The sequence below is a fragment of the Strigops habroptila genome, chromosome Z (assembly GCF_004027225.2).
Source record: "Strigops habroptila isolate Jane chromosome Z, bStrHab1.2.pri, whole genome shotgun sequence".
Taxonomy (NCBI): Eukaryota; Metazoa; Chordata; class Aves; order Psittaciformes; family Psittacidae; genus Strigops; species Strigops habroptila.
Window position 1 is genome coordinate 52,198,656 of NC_044302.2, and position 19,614 is coordinate 52,218,269.

A 19,614-nucleotide genomic window follows, 5' to 3' on the forward strand; every position below is an offset into this window, starting at 1 on the left:
GTGGACTAGGATGGTATTTAGATGTATACACACAGGAGACACTGTCATCTCTTTGCTGATTTGTGCAAGTACCACTCTTGGAATACTAAATCCATTCCTGGTGTTGGCATGTCTGTAAAGATGAGTGTGAAAATACTGGGGACAGTCATGATTTGAAACCTGGAAAATTGTGCTTCACAGTGACTGCTTTCAGGTAGTCCATCCTTCCCTTTCACAGGTTTTCAGAAGTGACATTTAGAGGACTACAGCAGTTAACTTGACAGACTATGTCAAATATTAGAGGAATCTGGAACCTGTACCAAGCTGTAACAAGATGCAGTGACTGGAATCTAAGACTAAAAAATGTTTGCTACATAAATAGTTCTTTATTTCTAATATAATATTGGGAAAAAGAGCTATTGGGATAACTAATGGACTCTGAAGAAAGTCCTAAAATGTCAAGTCTAAGTGTAGTTTCTCCTCAGGTGCTGTAGTGGGAGACGGGCTTTAGACTGTTACAATTGAGCTGGATGTGGACAACTCTCTAGTTGTGGAAGGCTAACTTTCAGCAAGAGAACTCCCACTGCCATTATCTCAGGTTAGAGAGTAATTATCTTAAAGAACAGCTCATGCGAATGCTGTAACTTGGAGATGTAGGGAGTATAAGGAGGAGAGTTGAGTTTTACCAGAACTTGCAGGAAGACTCTTTCTCACCGGGCAAAGAAAAGGGAAGCAAATAACCAAATTAAGTGAAACAATAAGGCTGATTGCAGTTTTGTAGTTATCAGTTTAGGCTTGATAGTGGGTTTTCCTCCATTTCTCTATTCTAGGTTTAAAACTATGGGCAAATTATTTACATTTTGTCCTCAGAGCAGAATCTGTGCACAAAGTTGGTGAAAGCTGCCATCCTCTAAAAATTTGATATATTTTTTTTGTTGTCTCAGTAGAGGAAAATAAAAAATGGAACAGGGTTTCTGTAGTCCTGACAGAGCTACTATAGACTTTGACATTGTGGTTTCTAAAGGATTAGTAAATTCCCCGGAGAGAAGACCTTTGGTTTCCTCTGGACTCTCAACCCAGCACTTCAGTCACCCAGAACCTTAGTCCGGGTTTTACAGACAGGAACTAATGACTTTGGTGCTGTAGTTACCACAGATGTGGTTGTGGCATAAAAACCCAATCTGAATTTGTTAACATCAGTTTCCTATAGTAACCTATTAGAGATATCAGGTATGAAAGCATGTCTGTAGATTCAGTAGATTACCCTTTCAGTAGTAATCTGTTTCACTTTTTTATTATCACTCTCAAAATCTTAGACTTTAATTTGTTAAGGATGACAAATTTAGGAAACTTAGAAATTAACTCTTTTTGTCTTCTGTGCTAATCAAAGATTTTAAGAGTAAGCACTATCATTAGACCATCTTGATAATTAATGCACAAACAAGTCAGTTTCTCTGAAAAATGGTACATTAGCTTGGTTTCAAAGGTCAAGCTGCAGTAGAGGTCTCACTGTAAATGCTTTTCTTTTTAACCTTATAAACCAGTTACTACAGCAGGATGAAGGACAGTTTTGATTCCCTAATTGACAAGTTGTTTTCAATTCTTAATTTGTAGTTTCAGTTTTTGAAGACTGCTTTCAAGATTCAGAACTCTCTATTGCAGTAGTCTCTGGAGGTGTTAGAAGACAATGGGAAAACAAAGGAGTTCAGGAAAGAAGAAGGAGAAAGAGGACTGAGCTGTTTCCTCTGTTTCTTGGTTTTGGAATGAATGACTATTTTAGCCTGTAAGTAATGATGAGATTAGTGGCTGTCTTCCATCATAAAATGCAAGTAAAGATAAAAAAGTAACTTCCTTTTGGCAACCTATTCCCTCTCCATTTCTCTCCCATATTCTGAGTAAAATCTTTTCTCCCAGAGATAGGTGCAAAGGAGTCTTCTTGTCTTTAACTTGAACATTTCCTTTTTTCTAGTAATCAAACCTATAGATAAAGCCCCTGTGTGCTCAGCAGAAAAGAAAACACTTCTTTTTTTTGACAGTGAAGCTTCACTGCCAAAATGATCTTGTACTGCAGGTGGCTAGAGGCACATGATATAAGTTAGTTTGTCAGCTTTGCAACACATCTGAAGGACAGGATCTTCAGGAAGGGTGAACCATAGCACTAGTCCTATGATTAGGAAGTCTGGTTCTGCCTCCTTCAGCTTCTGAGACCCTGAAGATCCATTGCAGGTTCTGTTTCCAGGTGAAGAGAAACTTATTCATATTTTGACCCTCCACATCATAATAAAAGGCTGTAGTAAGTACTGATCCACATAAAGGTCTGGTCCTCAGCTGGGGAAAATTTGCAGAAGTCTAGCAAATTTCTAGAAATAAAAACCTGGAGAAATCTCTAAAACCACGGCAGTCACTGGGACTTACATGATATTCTGCAGCTTGTAAGAATACAGCATCAGGAAGTTGGAATGACACTGAGGGCTTAATCTTTCTGTGATCTCCTGGTTTTTTTATAAGGGAATGAAAATCTTTAGGAGAGGACTTTGCTCCTGTTCTCTTGGTGGTATTGGTTTGCCTGGCTTTGTTTTTCTTTGAAAACTGATAGCAGAAGACTATCCAACCTTCAGGAGTGGAGCCATTATATGTGGGCCTGTGCAACAAGAGCCAAAGTTTAAAAATAAAATACCAGGCTGCCTTCCTGAGGATCCAGACATAGCATACATACACACACACACATACACAATATCTTGACTGACCACAGTTATATCAGTTACTGAGTTCAGAGCAACAGACAATGAGAACCAAAATGACAAACTTGTTCCTCAAAAAGAGAGAGGAAGAAAAGTAAGACCTCTGCAGCCTCAGATACCAGTTTCTGGAGTGCATGGGAGGGCCCTCACGAACAGCAGGCTTGAGAGACTGTAAGACCAGATGACTGTCAAGTCATTCCTGGTAGTGTCTGCTGTAACCTCTTCCCAGCCTTCCCTTTTCTCTCCCTCATTTTCTCCGCCCTTCTGAGTAGTGGTTCTGGGCGGAGTGGTCTTTTTTGATCATTTTTTTCTTAAAAGATAAAAGCAGTGGCTTTTATTTCATATCGAATGCTGAGTGACCAGCACACCAAACATCTTCAGAAGAAAGGAAAGACCAACTCCTTCATCTTCAGAGCTACCTTAAAGATACTCATCATGAGCATCATTCTCTGTTCGGCTGTGGAAATAGCAGATGATCAGTTTGCATCTTGGTAAAAGACCTGGAGAAGGAGAGGCTTACAGAGGAGGTAATAGATAGATAAGGAAGAATTATTTATGGCAGAAAAGCCAAAAATGAAGATTTAATGACAGGAACACAGCTTAGAAGGTGAGATAAGTTGTGTTAGGAATATCTTTTGAAAGAAAAGGTGACACTACTCAGTCAAAGTAAAGTGGAAGATACAATTCTTGATCACTTATGAACGTAGAGAGGGATGAAGAATGTGAAAGTTTTAACCTTTTTTGCCTGCTTCCCCAAAAGGCTGATGTCATATCAACTTTGCTTGATAATTGTGAGCTGGGCTGACAAGGGTGGGAAGTCAGGGTTTCTCCAGTGGCTCAGTGTGAAGTAGCAGGGAGTGTGCTTCTCTCAGGTGACATGAGAGAAACTCTGTGCTGGTGGAAGCTGTGCACAGTCTTATCTGCCTGTATGCTGTCTCAAGCTAGTGTGCTAAAAGACTGGAGCCTACACTTTTGACTGCATGGAGTGGGCAGATGTAGTTTCCAGAACTCACCCACCCCAATCCACGGATGTACCCCACAGTAAAGGCAAACTGGGTTTTTAGCTAGGCTTCTTCCAGCTGCAGCAAGCATGTTTTATATCTCAGTTGACAGCTACAGGGGAAAAAAAAAACAAACCCAAAACAAAGAAGAGGTGTTACCATTTCATAGCTCTGCCCAAGCAAAGTAACAGTCACAGCTACCCATGACAGACAAGGCTTTTGGCAGATCTTGGGGTGGTTCTGCTGTGCAGACATAGGATGAAGCATGCTCAGTATGCTTCCTTCAGCAGGAATGCCAGCAGTATTTTGGATTACTACACAGACTGCTTTGTGTCTGTGAGCTCCTTCTGCAGAGTTTGGGTTCACATTAAATGGGATCAGGAGTCCTTGGAAGGCTGTGCATGGCTCTGAGCACAGACTAATGACCTTTTTTGGAAAGTTATGTTTTTCTTATACATCCAGTCTCTCAAAATGGAACACTTATTTTATTGAAGTTTTTCAGAAGAAACATCTTAGCATTACGTACTAGTTGAACATCCACTGAAGGTGATGCTGTAGCCTTAAGGTTTTGTAGGCTTGATTCTTTTACAGTCTGAACACTTTTTTTAAAAATCCATAAAATATCTGGTTCTTGGTTGTGGTGATGTCCTAACAATGAAGGGTAGGTGCAACTGTCAGCATGTGAAAACTAATTGCTTTTTTTGTTCTCATAAATTTTGTTAGCCAGAGTGGAGTGGAAGTGTGCAAATGCTTTGGGGCTCCAGCTAGCACCTGTGAAAGAGAGGTTTGATTAAATCAAACTTCCTCTTCTTTGGTCATGAATACCTCCTGCTTACAGAAGACATTGAGGAAGACTGAGAGTGTTCCTTTTGCAGGTATTTTTATAACGGTGCCATAAAGAAGATTGCCTTTGATGACTTCCAGTAAGTTTTGACAGGTTTTTTTCTTCCAAACATTTGTTAGACAAAAGAATCATCACTCATTATTTACAAGAGTTTGGGAAAAGAGTAGAAGGATTCAGCAGTTTTGGCAAGATCTTATTAAGAGGAAAGCTTCTCAGACCATATAAGAATTTCAGTTTTTCTAACTGTCAATCCTTCAAAAAAAAGTATCCTTCCTCACCCCCACATAAAGCTCCCTTTTTGGATGACACCCTTTTTTCCATGTCCCTCCTTCCACTGTGATATCAAGTAATATGAGGGCTAGAACATGTTCACCATCCCTAAACTCTCTCTCCTCTGGGATTCTTCTCCTCAACTCTGCAGACATTTTGCTGAGTTGACCTAAATTCTTCAGCGAAAGGCCTGGATTTTGTGCAGAAAGCTGGAAATGGAAACTCCAGTTAAGAAGTAAATAAAAAGATAAATAAAGAGCATCAGTTATTTATATCCTTGTGTGTGGTGTATGATTTACCCCTGCTTCTGAAATTTTAACTTCTAGTGTACTGGAGAACCTTCCGTTTGTAGTTGTTGTGGGAAGTTAACACTGGGGTTTCAGGGGCAGTGGCACAGAAAGGTAATGATGTGGTGTAACGGGGAAGGGCTGGAGCCTGGAAACCCACTTTCTGCTGCTGGCTGTGCCATATACTAGCTCTGTGACCTGGAGCCAGGCTACTTCACTTCCCTGGGCTTCTCCATTACCAGGTAAAGGAAGAAGGTTCTCCATGGTGCAGACTCACTAACCTTGCTTTTCGCACAGAGGGAGCCTACAACAATGTAGTATGGTCTGAGGTTGCATGAGTTCCATAAATGTGTAGTAACTGCATGGAATAGAGTGTCAGTATTACTTGATATATTTAATTCTGCCTTTTTGTTCCTTACATGTTACCTAGAGATTGTGAATCTTCAGATTTTTTTCATTAATTTGAACCTCTTTGAAAACCAGGGGAATAATTCAGTCTGTTCTCTCCCTGAGAGCAAGTCACTTCTGCTGACTTAGATGGCTTGTTTGTGATAAATAAATGGAAACCTGAAATATATATTATTTTTTGTCTTGCTTTGGTGTTCCATAAACAGCAGAGTGAAAAATGAAATTTCTGCAGGATGGATTGTATACTTTTGGCATAGACTTTTTTGTCAATGAAGTCCTAAATTAATGTGAAACTTCCACTCTGCATACATTCCTGCAAACAAGAACCCACGCTTGAATGAATGCTTGTGCAAGAAACAAATCAAAAAGTACAAATGCCTTTTATTCAAATGAGTTTTAAAGGGAAACAAAGTCTAGAATAGATTACAAACCACATTTTTACTGCCCCCCCCCCCCCCCCCCCCCCAGTGTAAAATGACATTTGCTAACATAAATGAAGTACCTCAAAATACACTCTGTATGTATTTTGGTCTCATAAGGTTCATGTATGCCTCTTTGGGGATGAAAAAACAGGGAAGAGGTTCACCTGACTGGCAAGTAGTGTTGCTGAATCCTGTGTCTGAAGGACTGTTCACTTATCTGAACCCTTACTGAAAAGAGACATGTGGTGGTTATCTCTGTGAATGTCCATGTCTCCTTTCCATGAGCAGTTGAAAAGATGCATCCTGTCCTTTTAACCAGCACAAATCTGAGGGGACACAATTTTATAAGAGTTGCATCTATGGTCTTTGTGGGGTTTTCTGTTTTGTTGGGGTTATTTTTTTTTTTCATTTTTGTGGTGGTTTGTTTTGTTTTGTTTTGTTTTTGTTTGTTTGTTTGCATGTTTGTTTTGGTTTTGTTTTTGGTTTTTATTGGTTTTTTTTCTTCCCCTCTCTTGCTTGTTTCCATCTTTGTTCCTTTAGTAAGAAGAAGAAAAAAGAAAAAGGAATTTTTTTATATGGTTCTGCTTTGAAGTAATCCTGCTTTATTTTAAAACCTCCTGAGCTGGAGGATTCAATGACACTTGATCTACTGAAAGTATTTATGTGCATCTCCTGGAAAAGCAGTAAGTTGGGAAGTTTGTAAGTTTCTTCCCTTTAAGTCAAAATTTGGTTCCTTTTTGAAGTTGTTCTATAATCATCAGTAAAACCAATCGCAATTATGTACTCCTTTGCTTTGGAACTGTAGAAAATAGCATGTGTATCTCATCAGGTTGAAAATTCTGTTGCGTGTTTTAAACCATCACAGGGATTGAATTTTCTTGTGTTCTTTTGCGTATTTTTTGAAATTCTCAAAAAATGTTAGCTAAAAATGTTCTTATCCACTTCCATCTACTTTCTGCACAGAGTAAATGTCAAGGTTTGTCTACCCATGAGTTACTTTAAACAGAGCTACTGCATTTTAGAGAACCCTTCTTAAGTCCAAAAGCACGTCCCAATTGTGCGTGCAACCTCACTTCTGGTTCTTCTCACGCACATAGCTTGGTGTGACAGGCAGGATGACCTGGAGGCTTGATGAAAGTGTTTGTAGGAAGACATGCTAAGGTCAGTTGCAGAGGGATTCTAGTGAGAACAGTAACACTAAGAGGAGCCTTCACAGTAAAATGGATCTGCTCCATATGCAGATACACGACCTGACTGCATTTCTGTTTTGTTTGTGCAGTTGTTGGCAGTCAAGCTGTTCTGTCCCCTCCATTCCAGAGAGCTAATATTCCCTGGAGCAGTTCTCTCTCTGCAGGCAAAGCAGTGGCTAAGTGTACCAATGGGGATAGAGGAAAATTCTTGCCCAGACTGGTTTCCTAGAGCCAAGTGTGGATGGGCTTCTGGTTGTAGCCAAAAGCATGTAGCCAAAAGGAATGTCTGTCCTGAAGAGCCATTGTCCCCTGAATTTTCAATTACATACCTGTATTTGCAATCAGGATATTTTTTTCCTATTTGGAGAAGGCTCCATTTTTGACTAGGCATATACATCAGGACTTTCTAAAAAATCCTTCTGCCTTGATTTTACCCAAGAAGTCTCCTCTCTTAGGCCAGGAAAATTGAAAATCTCTTCCAGTCTTCATCTTGCTTTAGACAGGGTGCTCTTTGGAGACCTGTGTTGAGTTTTCTATGTCCTGCCTCTAACAGAAATTAAGCATTTGGGTTCAGTTTCCAGGTTACACATATTTCCAAAGGTTAAGGAAACTAATTTATCCCTTCTCTCCAGAGTGGACTTTTCTAGTTCCTATGCTTTTCTTGTTTCATAATGAAGATATGCCATCTTCTTTCAGAGTGTTTGAATAAAACATGGTGGCCAGGTTTCAAATTTGTAGTGACCTGAGGTAGCTAAAATCTCTAATGAACTATTTCTAAATCAAGCAAAGTTCTTAGTTTAATTCACTGGGTTAAATAGAAGGACTGGGTGGCTGGAAAATAGAAGAACAGGGTGTTCATGGTCTCACTTTATTTTTTTTTCCCAAAGAGATACTTTTAATGTTGATGAACTAGTCTTGAACTAAACTGTCCTTACAACAAGAGATATTTTTTATTTTATATGTAGTTTAAGAATTGTTTAGATACTCTGAGATAAAGTTTTGGCAACTAGTTTTTCTTTTATCAGCTTTCACCTGTATCTTTAGGGTACAGAAAGAATAGTTTCATTTTCCTCAAAATGAGAGTAATCTTATAAGAACTGATTATCTTACTCTAAAATTGAATTTTATTACCTTCCTTGTTATTTAAAATGCTTGACAATTTTTCAGTTTTAAATGATTAAATGTAGAGCATTTACAACAGCAGAAAAAAACCAAGGTCTTGTGTAATAGACTTGCAGAAAAGAAAAAAGCCACAATAGTTCTGCAATGTCTACATACTTGCAAGGATTGTAGCTTTTGAAGGATGCATTTGGTTATAATCTCAGCCCTTCTTAGCCATGGACCTTACTACAAAGAAAGGCTTAGTTATTTTTTGTTCTTTATAGTCCATTTCCTGTTTGGGTATTTCTTAGGAGGAAGAAAAAGAAATTGGGCCTTAGTGTCTGACCCTCAAACAGCTTATTTAAACAAAAAGGATTAAACTAGGACAGAAGAATTCCATTAGGAGCTTCAACATCTTATCACTTTTGATTCAACTGAGTTTTAATAATAGTTTTCTCCTTAATTTGAGTGTGTACAGAGTAGTCAGGGGAAAGGACTGCTTATTATTGGAAAGACGAAAAATAAGGCTAAAAAGAAGTTGGTTTTTTAATTTTTGTAGAGAGATCATTCTTTATAACCTGCATAAAGTATGTTTCTCTGTATAGTCATGGAATATCACGTTTCTCCTGGTTTAATGTAATAGTTTCTAATGCCTCTTTGATCCAAACACTTTCTGGCTGGAAAACTTCCATTAAACTTACTCAATTCATAGATATCGTGATCCATAGTCCTAGGATCACTCTGAATTTTTCTGCACCACCTCACCTCCCTCAGTCTGAAATGCATTGTAGATGTTCCACTTAGTTTATTCTAGAGGCTGTCTGCTATCTGTGTATCACCATAAATTGAGCCAGCATGCTATTTTAATTATTTTATACTTGGGCTTAATATATTATACCGACTGCAAAAACTTCCATCCTGGAAGGACCAAGCAGATGGAGATGGATGTTGACAGGAAAGTAAAAGAAGCAAGGTTCTCCTAAGTGTTAGCTGCAATTTGTTCCTCCTCTTCAGGAGTATTGTATCAGTGATAGGACTGACATCTTGCTGCCACCAGCCCAAAAAGACAGAGGATCTTCACTTGCACAGGTAGAGAAGATCTTTAGGGAGGGTCGTTAGAGAGAAGGGTGGCAGCCATGCAGTAATCACTAGTCTGAGATCTGTCAAGGCACTGAAAAAGTGTATATTCTTCTACCTGGGGCTTAGATGCTGCCTGCCATACTGCAAATGAGTCAGTGGGCAAATAAAACTGTGTATTCTCCCTGCCATTATAAATGGGTGAGTGACGGATTTGTATTACCTGAGGAAATGAACTGGCTGACAGAGAGGCCTCTGCTTACAGCCCAGCAAATGTCAAATATAGCAGGAAGCTTGGGGGAAGGGGATGGATAGCTGGAGACAAAGGCAGTGTTAAAATAGCTAGAATGTCAGTGGAGCTCCTCAAACAAAGTGTTTCTGAGGAGTAGACTGGGAAAGTAGAACAATCTTTAGACATTGTTCAGCAGTGTTTTCTTGTCCTTCAGTAGGGTTTCAGCCACAGATCCTGCTTCTTTATAGAGTTGTGCATGAGGTGCGGGTCTGCATGAGGTGATGTGCTGTTCTACGCAGCTTTGTTTGCTGGTACAGAACATGACTTATGGTGCTTTGGTTTTATAAAGTTAAACCCATTCATCTGATGCCCTTTTTCATCCTCTCCACATGCCCTCTGCACAGAGTTAACTTTTTAAAGGAGTAGCTCTGGAGCATGTAAGATGTCAGGATGGACTGAGGGAGAGAGCTGCATCATCCCCAGGGTCCTTACAAAGCTGAGCTCCTATGGTGTGAAAGGCAGGCAATGGGCTTGGGCTCACTTGGATCTGATCCACACAACATTTCTTTGTTTCTCAACCACCCAGTGAATTTCTCTTACTTAGAGAATCTTGAAAGTCTACCAAACTAGGGGCTTGATATTTGTGGTTTCTGAGTGCTAGTGACTTGATTTCCACCTCTGTGACTACACTGGGAATCCCTGCCTGCATTTTAAACTAGCTGTGTTGACTGGTGTAATCTCAGATCTCCTAAGATCAAAATTCTGTTGTCCCTAAAATATTTCAGCAGTTTACGGGTCGCCATGGTTTAGCTCTGTCACCAGTTTATAAGCTGTATTTAGCCTCTGCAAAAACACAGTGCTCCTTGCAAACTAACATTGGTCTTCTCTTGAGCATCTTTGCAATTCACCAGCTACAGCACTGCAAGTGGAATGGATCATGTACATCTGAGTAGATTACTTCTGAAGGTAAGACTATCTAAAGGCACTGTCTGTTTTAAGGGCAGATGGCCATCAGGACATAACCTTTCCTATCTTCAGTCACAGCTTTGTTCTTTCCCACTTCAGTTCATGGTCTAGTAGGGTATGTGGTTGAGTTTGTCATACCCGATTTGCTACTGGCAGGACTCCCTTTATAACAGCAAGAAAGAGATCTTTTCTTGGCAAGAAAGAGATCTTTTCTGGAATTATGCCAGGCTGAGGAGCTTGCTCCTCCCCCTGCTCCTTCGAGGGTGAGGCTGGTAATGCATCCTTTGTGTAAAGAGCTTCCAGAAGATGTTATTTGCAATGCATGAGAAGGAATTGTGTTGTTTCTGGAGCACCCAGGCAGAGTGCAGTCGTGTTCTTCAGCACCACCTACTGACATCCTCCTTTCCCAAGTCCATGTACACGAGGGAGTGCACTTCTCTTAACTAGCAGAAACTGGATTTCTTGAGGTGATTAATAAAACGCTTTTGGCTGGAAATTAGAAATCTCAGACCCACTGCTTTCAGTTGCATTATGCCATATGGGGAGCACTAAGGAGCAGGGTACAAAAGCAAAGTTACTTGGCTCTGATATCTGTTTTCCGAGGTTGGATCAGCCCACTTGCCTCTTGAACATGTATGTCTATGCCGAAGGGTGTTGACAGGTTGAGTTGTGTCAGTGAGGTGAATAACGTGGCGCATTTCATGTGACTATGTAGTATGGGAACCAAGAGGGAAACCACGTTTCTACTCTAGAGTTTTGCCCTATGCTGTAACATACTCTTCTTAAATCCAGGGAAGATTTAAACATATTTTCTTTGAAGGTGTTTTGACTTGGAAAATGATTTAATGCTTTTTATCTGTGATTTCTTCCTCTTCTTCACCTTCTGGTAGGAAAGGAAACTAAGTTTATTCTGTAAAAATGGGGGCAGATCTAATCAAAATTCCCCCCTTTGTAGTAAAATTATTGTTTCATCTTCTTACACATGGCCAAGGCAGTATTCTGTTCCTTAACTCTGGTGAACTACAGGAAAACTTGGCAAAATTGTCTGTATGTCTGTATTTGCACCTCTACAACTACTTTTGTGCATTAAATTAAATACCTGACACACTTAATATGAGAAAAAGTCTTACTCTGACCACTTACTTGTTCAGATTCTCACATATATTTAGTGTCTTTTTGATTTCTGTAGGGATTAATAACTTGCCATGAAAGTAATTCAGAAGTTCTGAAAACCCCATCCTAGTCTTGCTTGGAGCAAGAGTATTTAATATTCGAGAGCCTTCTCATAGATGAAGTTATTTATTCTAAGAGTCAGTTGCCCGTGCTTTGTACCATGCAATGCCTCACAACTAACCTTTGGGAAGGAAAGACAAAAAAATGTCAGAATCATACTTTGTATGACATTCTCAATTTGTGTTCTAATTAAGTTGCGGTGCTTTGGTGCCTTCCCCCGCCCTCCCCCCCCCCCCCCCGGTTTTATTTTAAAAGTTTGAAGTTTGAAAGTATCCTTTAGGCATTTAGATAATCTCTTTGTGTTTTGGTGTTTGTTTGTTTTTGTTTTTTGGTTTTTTTTTTTTTTTTTTAAAGATACCAGAAGCCCAAAGAAAGAGACAAGACATAATTTGTGAGAACTGGAAAAAGAGTGATCAGCATTTAGGTTGCTTGAATCAGTAAAGCCCCAGCCTGATGCTCTTTGTAGTTTGGTTACTTATATCTGAATTGTCTTTGTTGATTTGATTTCCTTGGAAATAACACTTGGGTGTAAGATCAAGTATTCTACCTTGGACTTTTGTCTTCCTTGCTAGTAAGTTTGCGTTTTCCGCAGTGAGACAACTATTATAGTTTGCTTGAGAATGGGGACTGCAGTCGTTTCCTCAAGGTAGCTCTCAGAATATGACGTGCTCTTATCTGTGAACCTCCCTTCTTTCATACTTCTTGTAAAGTCTGTGTTTTTTTCTGCTAGGGTCTTACAGTGAGATGGCTATCATGCATTTATCTTCAGTAACCATGTTTGTTTTCTTTTTGTTTGTTTCTTATTTTGGGGAAGGGGTTGGTTTTGTTTTGGTTTATTTGTTTTGTTTGTTTGTTTGGGGAGGTGGAGGAGTTGTGAGTTTGTTGCAGTTTTACTTTTTGGTTGGGTTTTTTTCCATTTTTTGAAAAGTCATTGTCTTGGAGAACCAATTGAGCTGATACAGTATTCATCATTTGGACTCATTTCAGGGCACTTATGTGTTTTTGTATTAAGTTCCCCAAAAGAAAAATAACCAGAGGTTCTGTGAATCCTTATTCTCTTGAACTGAAAATCCCATCTATGCCTCTTGTAGCCTCTCTTCCACAAGCTTTAAGGGTAATGTGCTTTATATTGCCTTTAAAATGTAGAAGATTTTGCTAGCTAGGTGGTACTTTACAGTGATGCATAGTATGGTATCAGGTATGTTAAATGAATGCATGTATTCAGGAGCATAAGTAAATAGTAACTGTATAGGGATCAAGAAAGTTGGTTGTCCTGTTGCCTGTGACTGGAACATTTCTGGGAAGTTTGGAATGTAATGTACAATGAATGTGTACTAGGAAGACCTCCTTTTGTGGAATCAGACTTGGAGTCCACTTTGGGTTCAGACTGTCAGATGGCTGGAAAAAAACGTGTCTGCTTTTGCTCTATTTAGATCATTGTTTTTACTGTTGAGTTGCAAAAAATTTCTAATACACATTCTTTCCTGAAAATATCCTATATTGTAATGCATATTTCCATGTAGGTCAACAGAAATATTTACTGGAAGAAATGGGTGACAGGATAACAGATATCAGCATGGGCATAACTGTTGAGTATCAAAATATAATAAATGATCCAAAACTGGACATTAATATGGGGATCTTAATAATAAAAGCTGTAACTGTTGATAACATTTTACCACAGGTCCTCTCCATGAAAATACGAACCACAAAGTAAGTATATTGGACTGCACAGTTGCCACTCAACCCATGGAGTTCTACCAAAATCCAGTTCTATGAAATTAAAATGAAAAGTGGAAAAAAAAAAAAAAAAGGTATTTTGTTTTAGTTTGTTTTGATACCACCTTGGAGGAGTAACTCCAAAGACAACCCTCAGAGGACCAAGATTCCCAATAGCTTGACTGGAATTTGGTCATTGAAAAAGACCTAAAGTTGAGTAGGTTTGCCTGACTGTAGTTGAGAGTTGAATTTATTCTTTGAATTCCTCATTAATTAAGCTTTTTTTCATAAATGAAAGATGAGGCTGGCTTCCTCCAGTTAGAATAGCCATCAGGTTTCCAGTTTCTCAAAACGTACAAATTTTTGCACTGCTTCTGCGATTTTACTGATTATTTTGATTGTTTAGTCCTTGTTTTCCGTGTTGTGATCTTATGTTATAAAAAGCGTTTAAAAAGAAAAAGTGAAACAACCCTAAACGCAAGGACATCAGGGCAGCAGCTCTGTCATATATGAGCTGAACCTGGTCAGAAGCCCAGGTGACATGTCTGGAAGGTCCTCACCACAGCTGTTGGCACTGCTGTCCTGTAAACCTCAGGTTTCTCTGGCAGGGAAAAATGCCTGTGGTGTTACTCATGGGAATTTTGAAAACTTCACATAACTGTAATGAGTTGCTTGTGAATCGAATTGCAATAGGGCTTGGTAATTACCAAACATTTGGTAATTACAACCTACATTTCTGGTAGGTTGATCTCCAACAGCAAGAAAAGGATACTGGGGAGACTAGACCAACAGGGAAGCTTCCTGCATATTTTGAAGGATAAAGATGACTGTGGTGCATGATACCAGCCTCTGAAGAGATATTTTGTTCATGCTGATCTGCTTTGACCCAACATACTGTGTGGGAGCTGCCCAGGCTCCCCATGAAGAGGGAGGTCTGCGCCTGGCAGCCCGGGCCCATCCCACAGCCCCTGCAGAGAGCAGGGCAGGCCCAGGGGCAGCTTCAGCCCCTGGCATTGGGAACCTCCCTGAGGACCATCCAGGCCGTGAATCTGGCTCAGCACAGCCCTGGTCAGGCTGGCAGTGCTGGGTTGGGCCTGATGGTGCCAAGGGGGTGAAATGGTGTCCTGGACTGTGGGGGAGCCCCAGGAGGGCTGTTCAGGAAGAGCAAGGCCTGTGGGTGCCCTCAGGGGCCTGACACATGCTGCATCTCCAGGGGGACTTTGTCCAGCAGAAGGGGACTTGGCAGTGTTTCTGCTGGTGTGATAGGGTGTGTAACATCACAGAGTCATGCAATCATAGAATCATTTCTGTTGGAAAAGACCTTTAAGACCATTGAGTCCAACCATAAACCTAACCACTGCCAAGTCCACCACTAACCATGTGCCTAACTGCCATATCTACACCGCATCTTTTAAATGCCTCCAGGTATGGTGATTCAACCACTTCCCTGGGCAGCCTGTTCCAGTGCTTGATAACTCTTGGTGAAGAAGCTTCTTTCAACTCCACCTTGGCACAGAGTAAAATGAAAGCTGTGTGCACAGGCTCTGTGTATGAGGTAGGGGTGAGGATGCCCCTGATCATGTGACCAGAGGAAGGCTTTCAGAGTGAGAGATTTCTTTGTTTTAAACTGTCACTAAACTGGAAGTTCACATAGTGTGTGTGGTCTGACTGACTTTTTCAGTTGTGGTTGTGCGTGTGCATATTCTTAACTTCTAGAAGCTCCGTTGACTCCATCTCAAAATATAATGGATGGGTAGTCAAACCACAGAAGCTCAATTCTGAGGTCAGTGCCTTGGGCTTGACAATTAATTTTGCATTTTGAAGCTTTAAAATCAAACTTAAACGTAATGATTTGTACTACTTTGGCTGCTGCCAAGTTCTGTAATGACTGTTGTTAAACAAGCACAATTATCTTCTGGATTTTTAAAAACCTAGAAGTCTAATGCAACTGTGTATCTGATGTTCTTACGCATTTATGAGTGTAGAGGAGGATGTCAAAGACAGTACAAGACTTCACCTTGGGTCTTTAAAACTGTGGCTTTGAGGATCTCTTTTACTCAGTGTTTTGGAAGCTTTCTGCTCAAAGAAAAACAAGAATACTTCCATATTAAACATGAAAACCATATCTTTTAAGAAGAGGTTGTAAATGCAAATTAGTCAGACAATAGCATTTTAATAATCTGTTTGGTGAGGTTAGCATCCGATTAGTAAGGGTGTTTTAGAAGGGTGTTTATCTGTAGGCAATGTGGTCTCAAGAGATTGATTGCGAGTATGTTAGAGAGCTTGTGGGATTTATGGATTCATTTCATGGTGGTTGTGTTTAGTGTTTTGGTGGTTTTTTTTTTCCCCAGACTTCCTGTCCTGGTGTTGAGTTAGGGATTTGGTAACTCCTCTCTCATTCCACCTCCATTCTCCTCTAAATTTTCTTATTGTGCTCTTTGAAAGTTTAAAGGATTATGGAATGTGCTGTCTTAGCTGGTCATGATGGAAACGTGCAAATTGTGTACTCTTCTTTGCTTGGGATGTGTTTCTTGCCAGTGTGTCAACATCTGCACTTGAAATGCTCTTTCCTGCTGGGTAGGTGGGTGTCTTTTGTTTTGTGTACCATGCAGACCAAAAAGAAGAAAGACACGCATTGTGTTTCAGGGGTTTTGTGTGGTTGATTGGTGGGATTTTTTGTTTGTTTGGTTGGTTGGTTGTTTTTTTTCTTTTTTAATATATATAGGAGCTCAAAATAACAGTTTGCCTTTTTCCACCTTTGTGCAATGCCTGAATTAAAAAAAAAAAAAAAGTGGAAATGGTAAAGCAGAATTCTTTACGGAATGCTTCATCCTGTTTCCAGTGTAATGCATGGTGAAAACATATAATTGAAGTCCATTCAGCTGTACCTGATGTTCGTTCCTCATAGCTGCAGTAAGACTAACCTCTTCTCTGACTTACTGCTGCCTTTGTGATACAGACCTTGCTGAGATTCAAGCTGGAACCCATTACAAAGTCTCCGTCAGTTTTTGTAATCAGCATCTATTAATGCTCTTTGAACTCTTCCTTCTGCTTTGTAGCAGAAGGGTACTGTTGGTTTAAGGTTGTCTGGACAGCGACCAGCATCTTTGACATACCTTCTCCAAGCATCAGTGTATCACGGCTGCTGGAGATGGTGATGGGGGTGGGTTTCAGCTCTTGAAGCTGCCAAGATTATCTTTGTTCAGAACCTCAGGTTTGCTCTCCCTCCTGGTTTCCTACTTCGTAAGCTGGCCTGAAGTTTCCAAAAGAGACAGGGCTGAAAGCATTTTGCGGTGGTGTTTCTAAAGGGTCTAAAGTTTTCCGGGGGGGGGATGTAAGGGGGGAAGAGCAGATTTGTGTGTGTGTGTGTGTTGTTTTTCCTCTCTTCTACACAATGGCGCTTTCAGAGAACCTCTCTTAAAAGGCATAGCTACAGCCTTTGTGTGAAGGGTGTGTCTGCTGGCAGGGTTTGCTGATGCAGACAGGCTGGCTAGTGATTAACAAAGGTCATTAGACTTTGGAATCTGGCAGGGGAGTGGGGTGGTGTGTCTTCTGCGCCAAGCAGGAGAGCTCTCCAGAGACAGGGCAGGCGGGAGGCCCCCCGCCTGCCTCTCGCCCCTCCTCACCTTCTGGGAAGCTCAGCTGTGTGTTGCCTCTGTCTGTAGGACAGCTTGGACTAGTGTTTTAATGCTGTAATGCATTGTTTCTGGAACAAACCATCACATTTGTCATCCATGGGACAGGGGAACCAACCCTAGGAGATGGTTATAGGCGATCTGCTCAGGGAAAGAAGGTGCTGCTTGGGCAGTGCAGGGGGACATGATTTGGGGGACAAGTCATGCAAGAGAAGGGGAGGCGTGTTCTAGGGATGCTGATTTTTCAAGCATCACCCATGGAGGAGGAGGAGAAGGCGGGGGGGGGGGGGGGCGGGGAGAAAAGGGCTGGTGCTTGAGATGAAGCTGAGATGAGTGAGGCCATGTTGTGCACAGGCGAGAAGCTCTGAGCCTCGGAGTGCAGGAGTTGTCTGAGCTAAAATGGCTGCTCCCAAAGCTCAGAGGACTAGGGCAGCTTAGTGAGTCTTAAAGCTTCAGTGACGCAGGGGCTCATATCTCTTGAAAGTGTGATAAACACATTCAGCAGAGCTGTGGCTTGTTTGGCTGAGATGAAAGGACTAAGCTTGGGGGATGGGTAGTGAAAACTGGATGATCTGCTTTTCTGTGAAGTGCTCTAAATGCAGGAGTCGTCTGCTCCATGGAAAAATTTGTTTTCAGGTCTAATGGACTGTGCTAAAGGAGACGTGGGGTGGGGCTTCACTCACTGCTGTAATTTGATCCAGAGCAGATAGCAACCTCTTCCACACAATTTGGTCTGGTGCTTGCACATAAAAGCTGGAGTATCTCGATTGTTCTAACTTTGTTAGCTGAAAAGAAGCTTCTGCAGCGTTCATTTTCCTGATTGGTGGTGGGAGGGAGTGGAGGGAGAGACAGGACACAGTGCAGCCTGCAAAGTCATGTAGGTAAATATGTGGAGAGCCTCTGTGCTCAAACTGTCCAGAATTTGACCTGCTAGAAGTTTATTTTAGCAGGCTATCTGAAGAAGCATTCTTTCATATAAAAATCCTGATGTATTACCCTGTCTCATTTCGGTGGCCTAATGTTTTGGAGCATTTTCCTTGCTGTGGAAGTAGCTTCACACTCCACATACAATAAACACGTGGAATTCTTTGGTGTTTTAGGTTGCCCTTTTGTCTTGGACATCTGAATGTTCAGTTTGTCATCCTTTCCCAGCACATGGAAGCTTGAAGAAATAATTCTTGTATTAACATAGGAAGGTGGCTGTCATGCCTAAATACTGCACAGTGTAGCAGTGTCAAAGTCTTTTGTCTTGCTTGTACTTTTACTTTCCTTCATGGCAGTGCATAAACATACATTGGTCACAAGCTGAACCACCACACTTCGTGTTACCATATCTTACGTTGCATTGTTCTTCAAGGTATGCAAGGCTGTGGGATAAATCAAGGAAGTCATGATGTCTCTTGAGTCTTTGGAACTCCTGTTTTCTTTGTACTTTTTCAGCATTCCTGTTCTTATTGCTGTCCTTTTCTTCCTTCAACCTTCTCCGTCCCCCAGACTGCAAAGCTCATTTCCGCAGAATAAACTAAAATGAAATTGTAGACATTTAACAACGAATGGAGATGCCTCTACAAAGCTTGGTGGAAGTAGGGCAGAGCGAAGCATTCTACCTTGGGCTCGTGTAGCTGCATCTCACCTTGCAGTTATGTCTAGGTTTTCCACCAACATCAGGACTGATAGGATGTTGAGAAGAAAGGCACGTTTCTTCCTGTAAAGGCTTTTGCTCTGTGGTGGTGAACCAGGAAGGACTTGGCAACTTCCAGGAAGGTTAGAGTTGGTCTCATAAGATTGTAAATTTCAGTGCATGGCTGGGAGTAATGGGCTCTTTCTCTAGCATATGGGCTATGGTCTTAAAAGAGGCAAAATTCTGAACAACAGTCATATCCTCTGTAATGGAAAAGCCAAGGGGGCAAAGACCATTAAATCAATAGTCTCTTGTCAGAAAGTTGAGTGAGCAACTTGTGAGCTACCTAGATAGGACTTCATGTGAATCTGAATTTATGTCTTTTAATATGATAATCAAAGGTTGAGTTTTACAACACAGTATTTGTGGAATCTCTGGAAATTACGGAGTCATCACAAATCTGGTATTACCTGTTTTCAGGATTTGTTGCGATAGCATTGGTGTAGACTATGTCTCCTTATTTTCTTCTTTCCTTGTTTTTCTTGCAGAATTTTCTAATGTAAAAGATCATCCCTGAACCATGGAGGTGCTGCAGTGTGATGGCTGCGATTTTCGAGCTCCATCTTATGAAGACCTAAAAGCTCACATTCAGGATGTTCACACTGCCTTTCTGCAGCCAACAGATGTCTCTGAGGAAAGTCCTAGCCAGCCAAGGTCTGGTTCCATGAACGCTAGCAACCAGACTGAGGTCGAATTTTCTTCTGTAAAGGATGAATTTACAATTGCAGATGAGATAGCAGGTGAGTCTCAACTCTAAGACTGACCTCAACTCTTAAGATCTCAACTCTAACTCCGTATTTTACATGTGTCTTATGTCAGTATGTTTTA

General features: G+C 40.8%; 1 protein-coding gene across 8 annotated transcripts in view; it reads left to right on the top strand.

Moving 5' to 3' along the window:
* Positions 1-19,614, top strand: part of ZNF462 (zinc finger protein 462) — a 94,233-nt gene that overhangs the window by 21,530 nt on the left and 53,089 nt on the right. For 7 of the 8 annotated variants that reach the window (XM_030512516.1, XM_030512514.1, XM_030512509.1 and 4 more), the window contains exon 2: positions 19,275-19,526. In XM_030512516.1, the coding sequence (XP_030368376.1) occupies positions 19,307-19,526 (220 nt within the window). In that variant the 5' untranslated portion in view covers positions 19,275-19,306. Of the gene's footprint in view, positions 1-6,535; positions 6,636-19,274; positions 19,527-19,614 lie in introns of those variants that run through there. The other variant, XM_030512510.1, reaches the window with a different exon arrangement.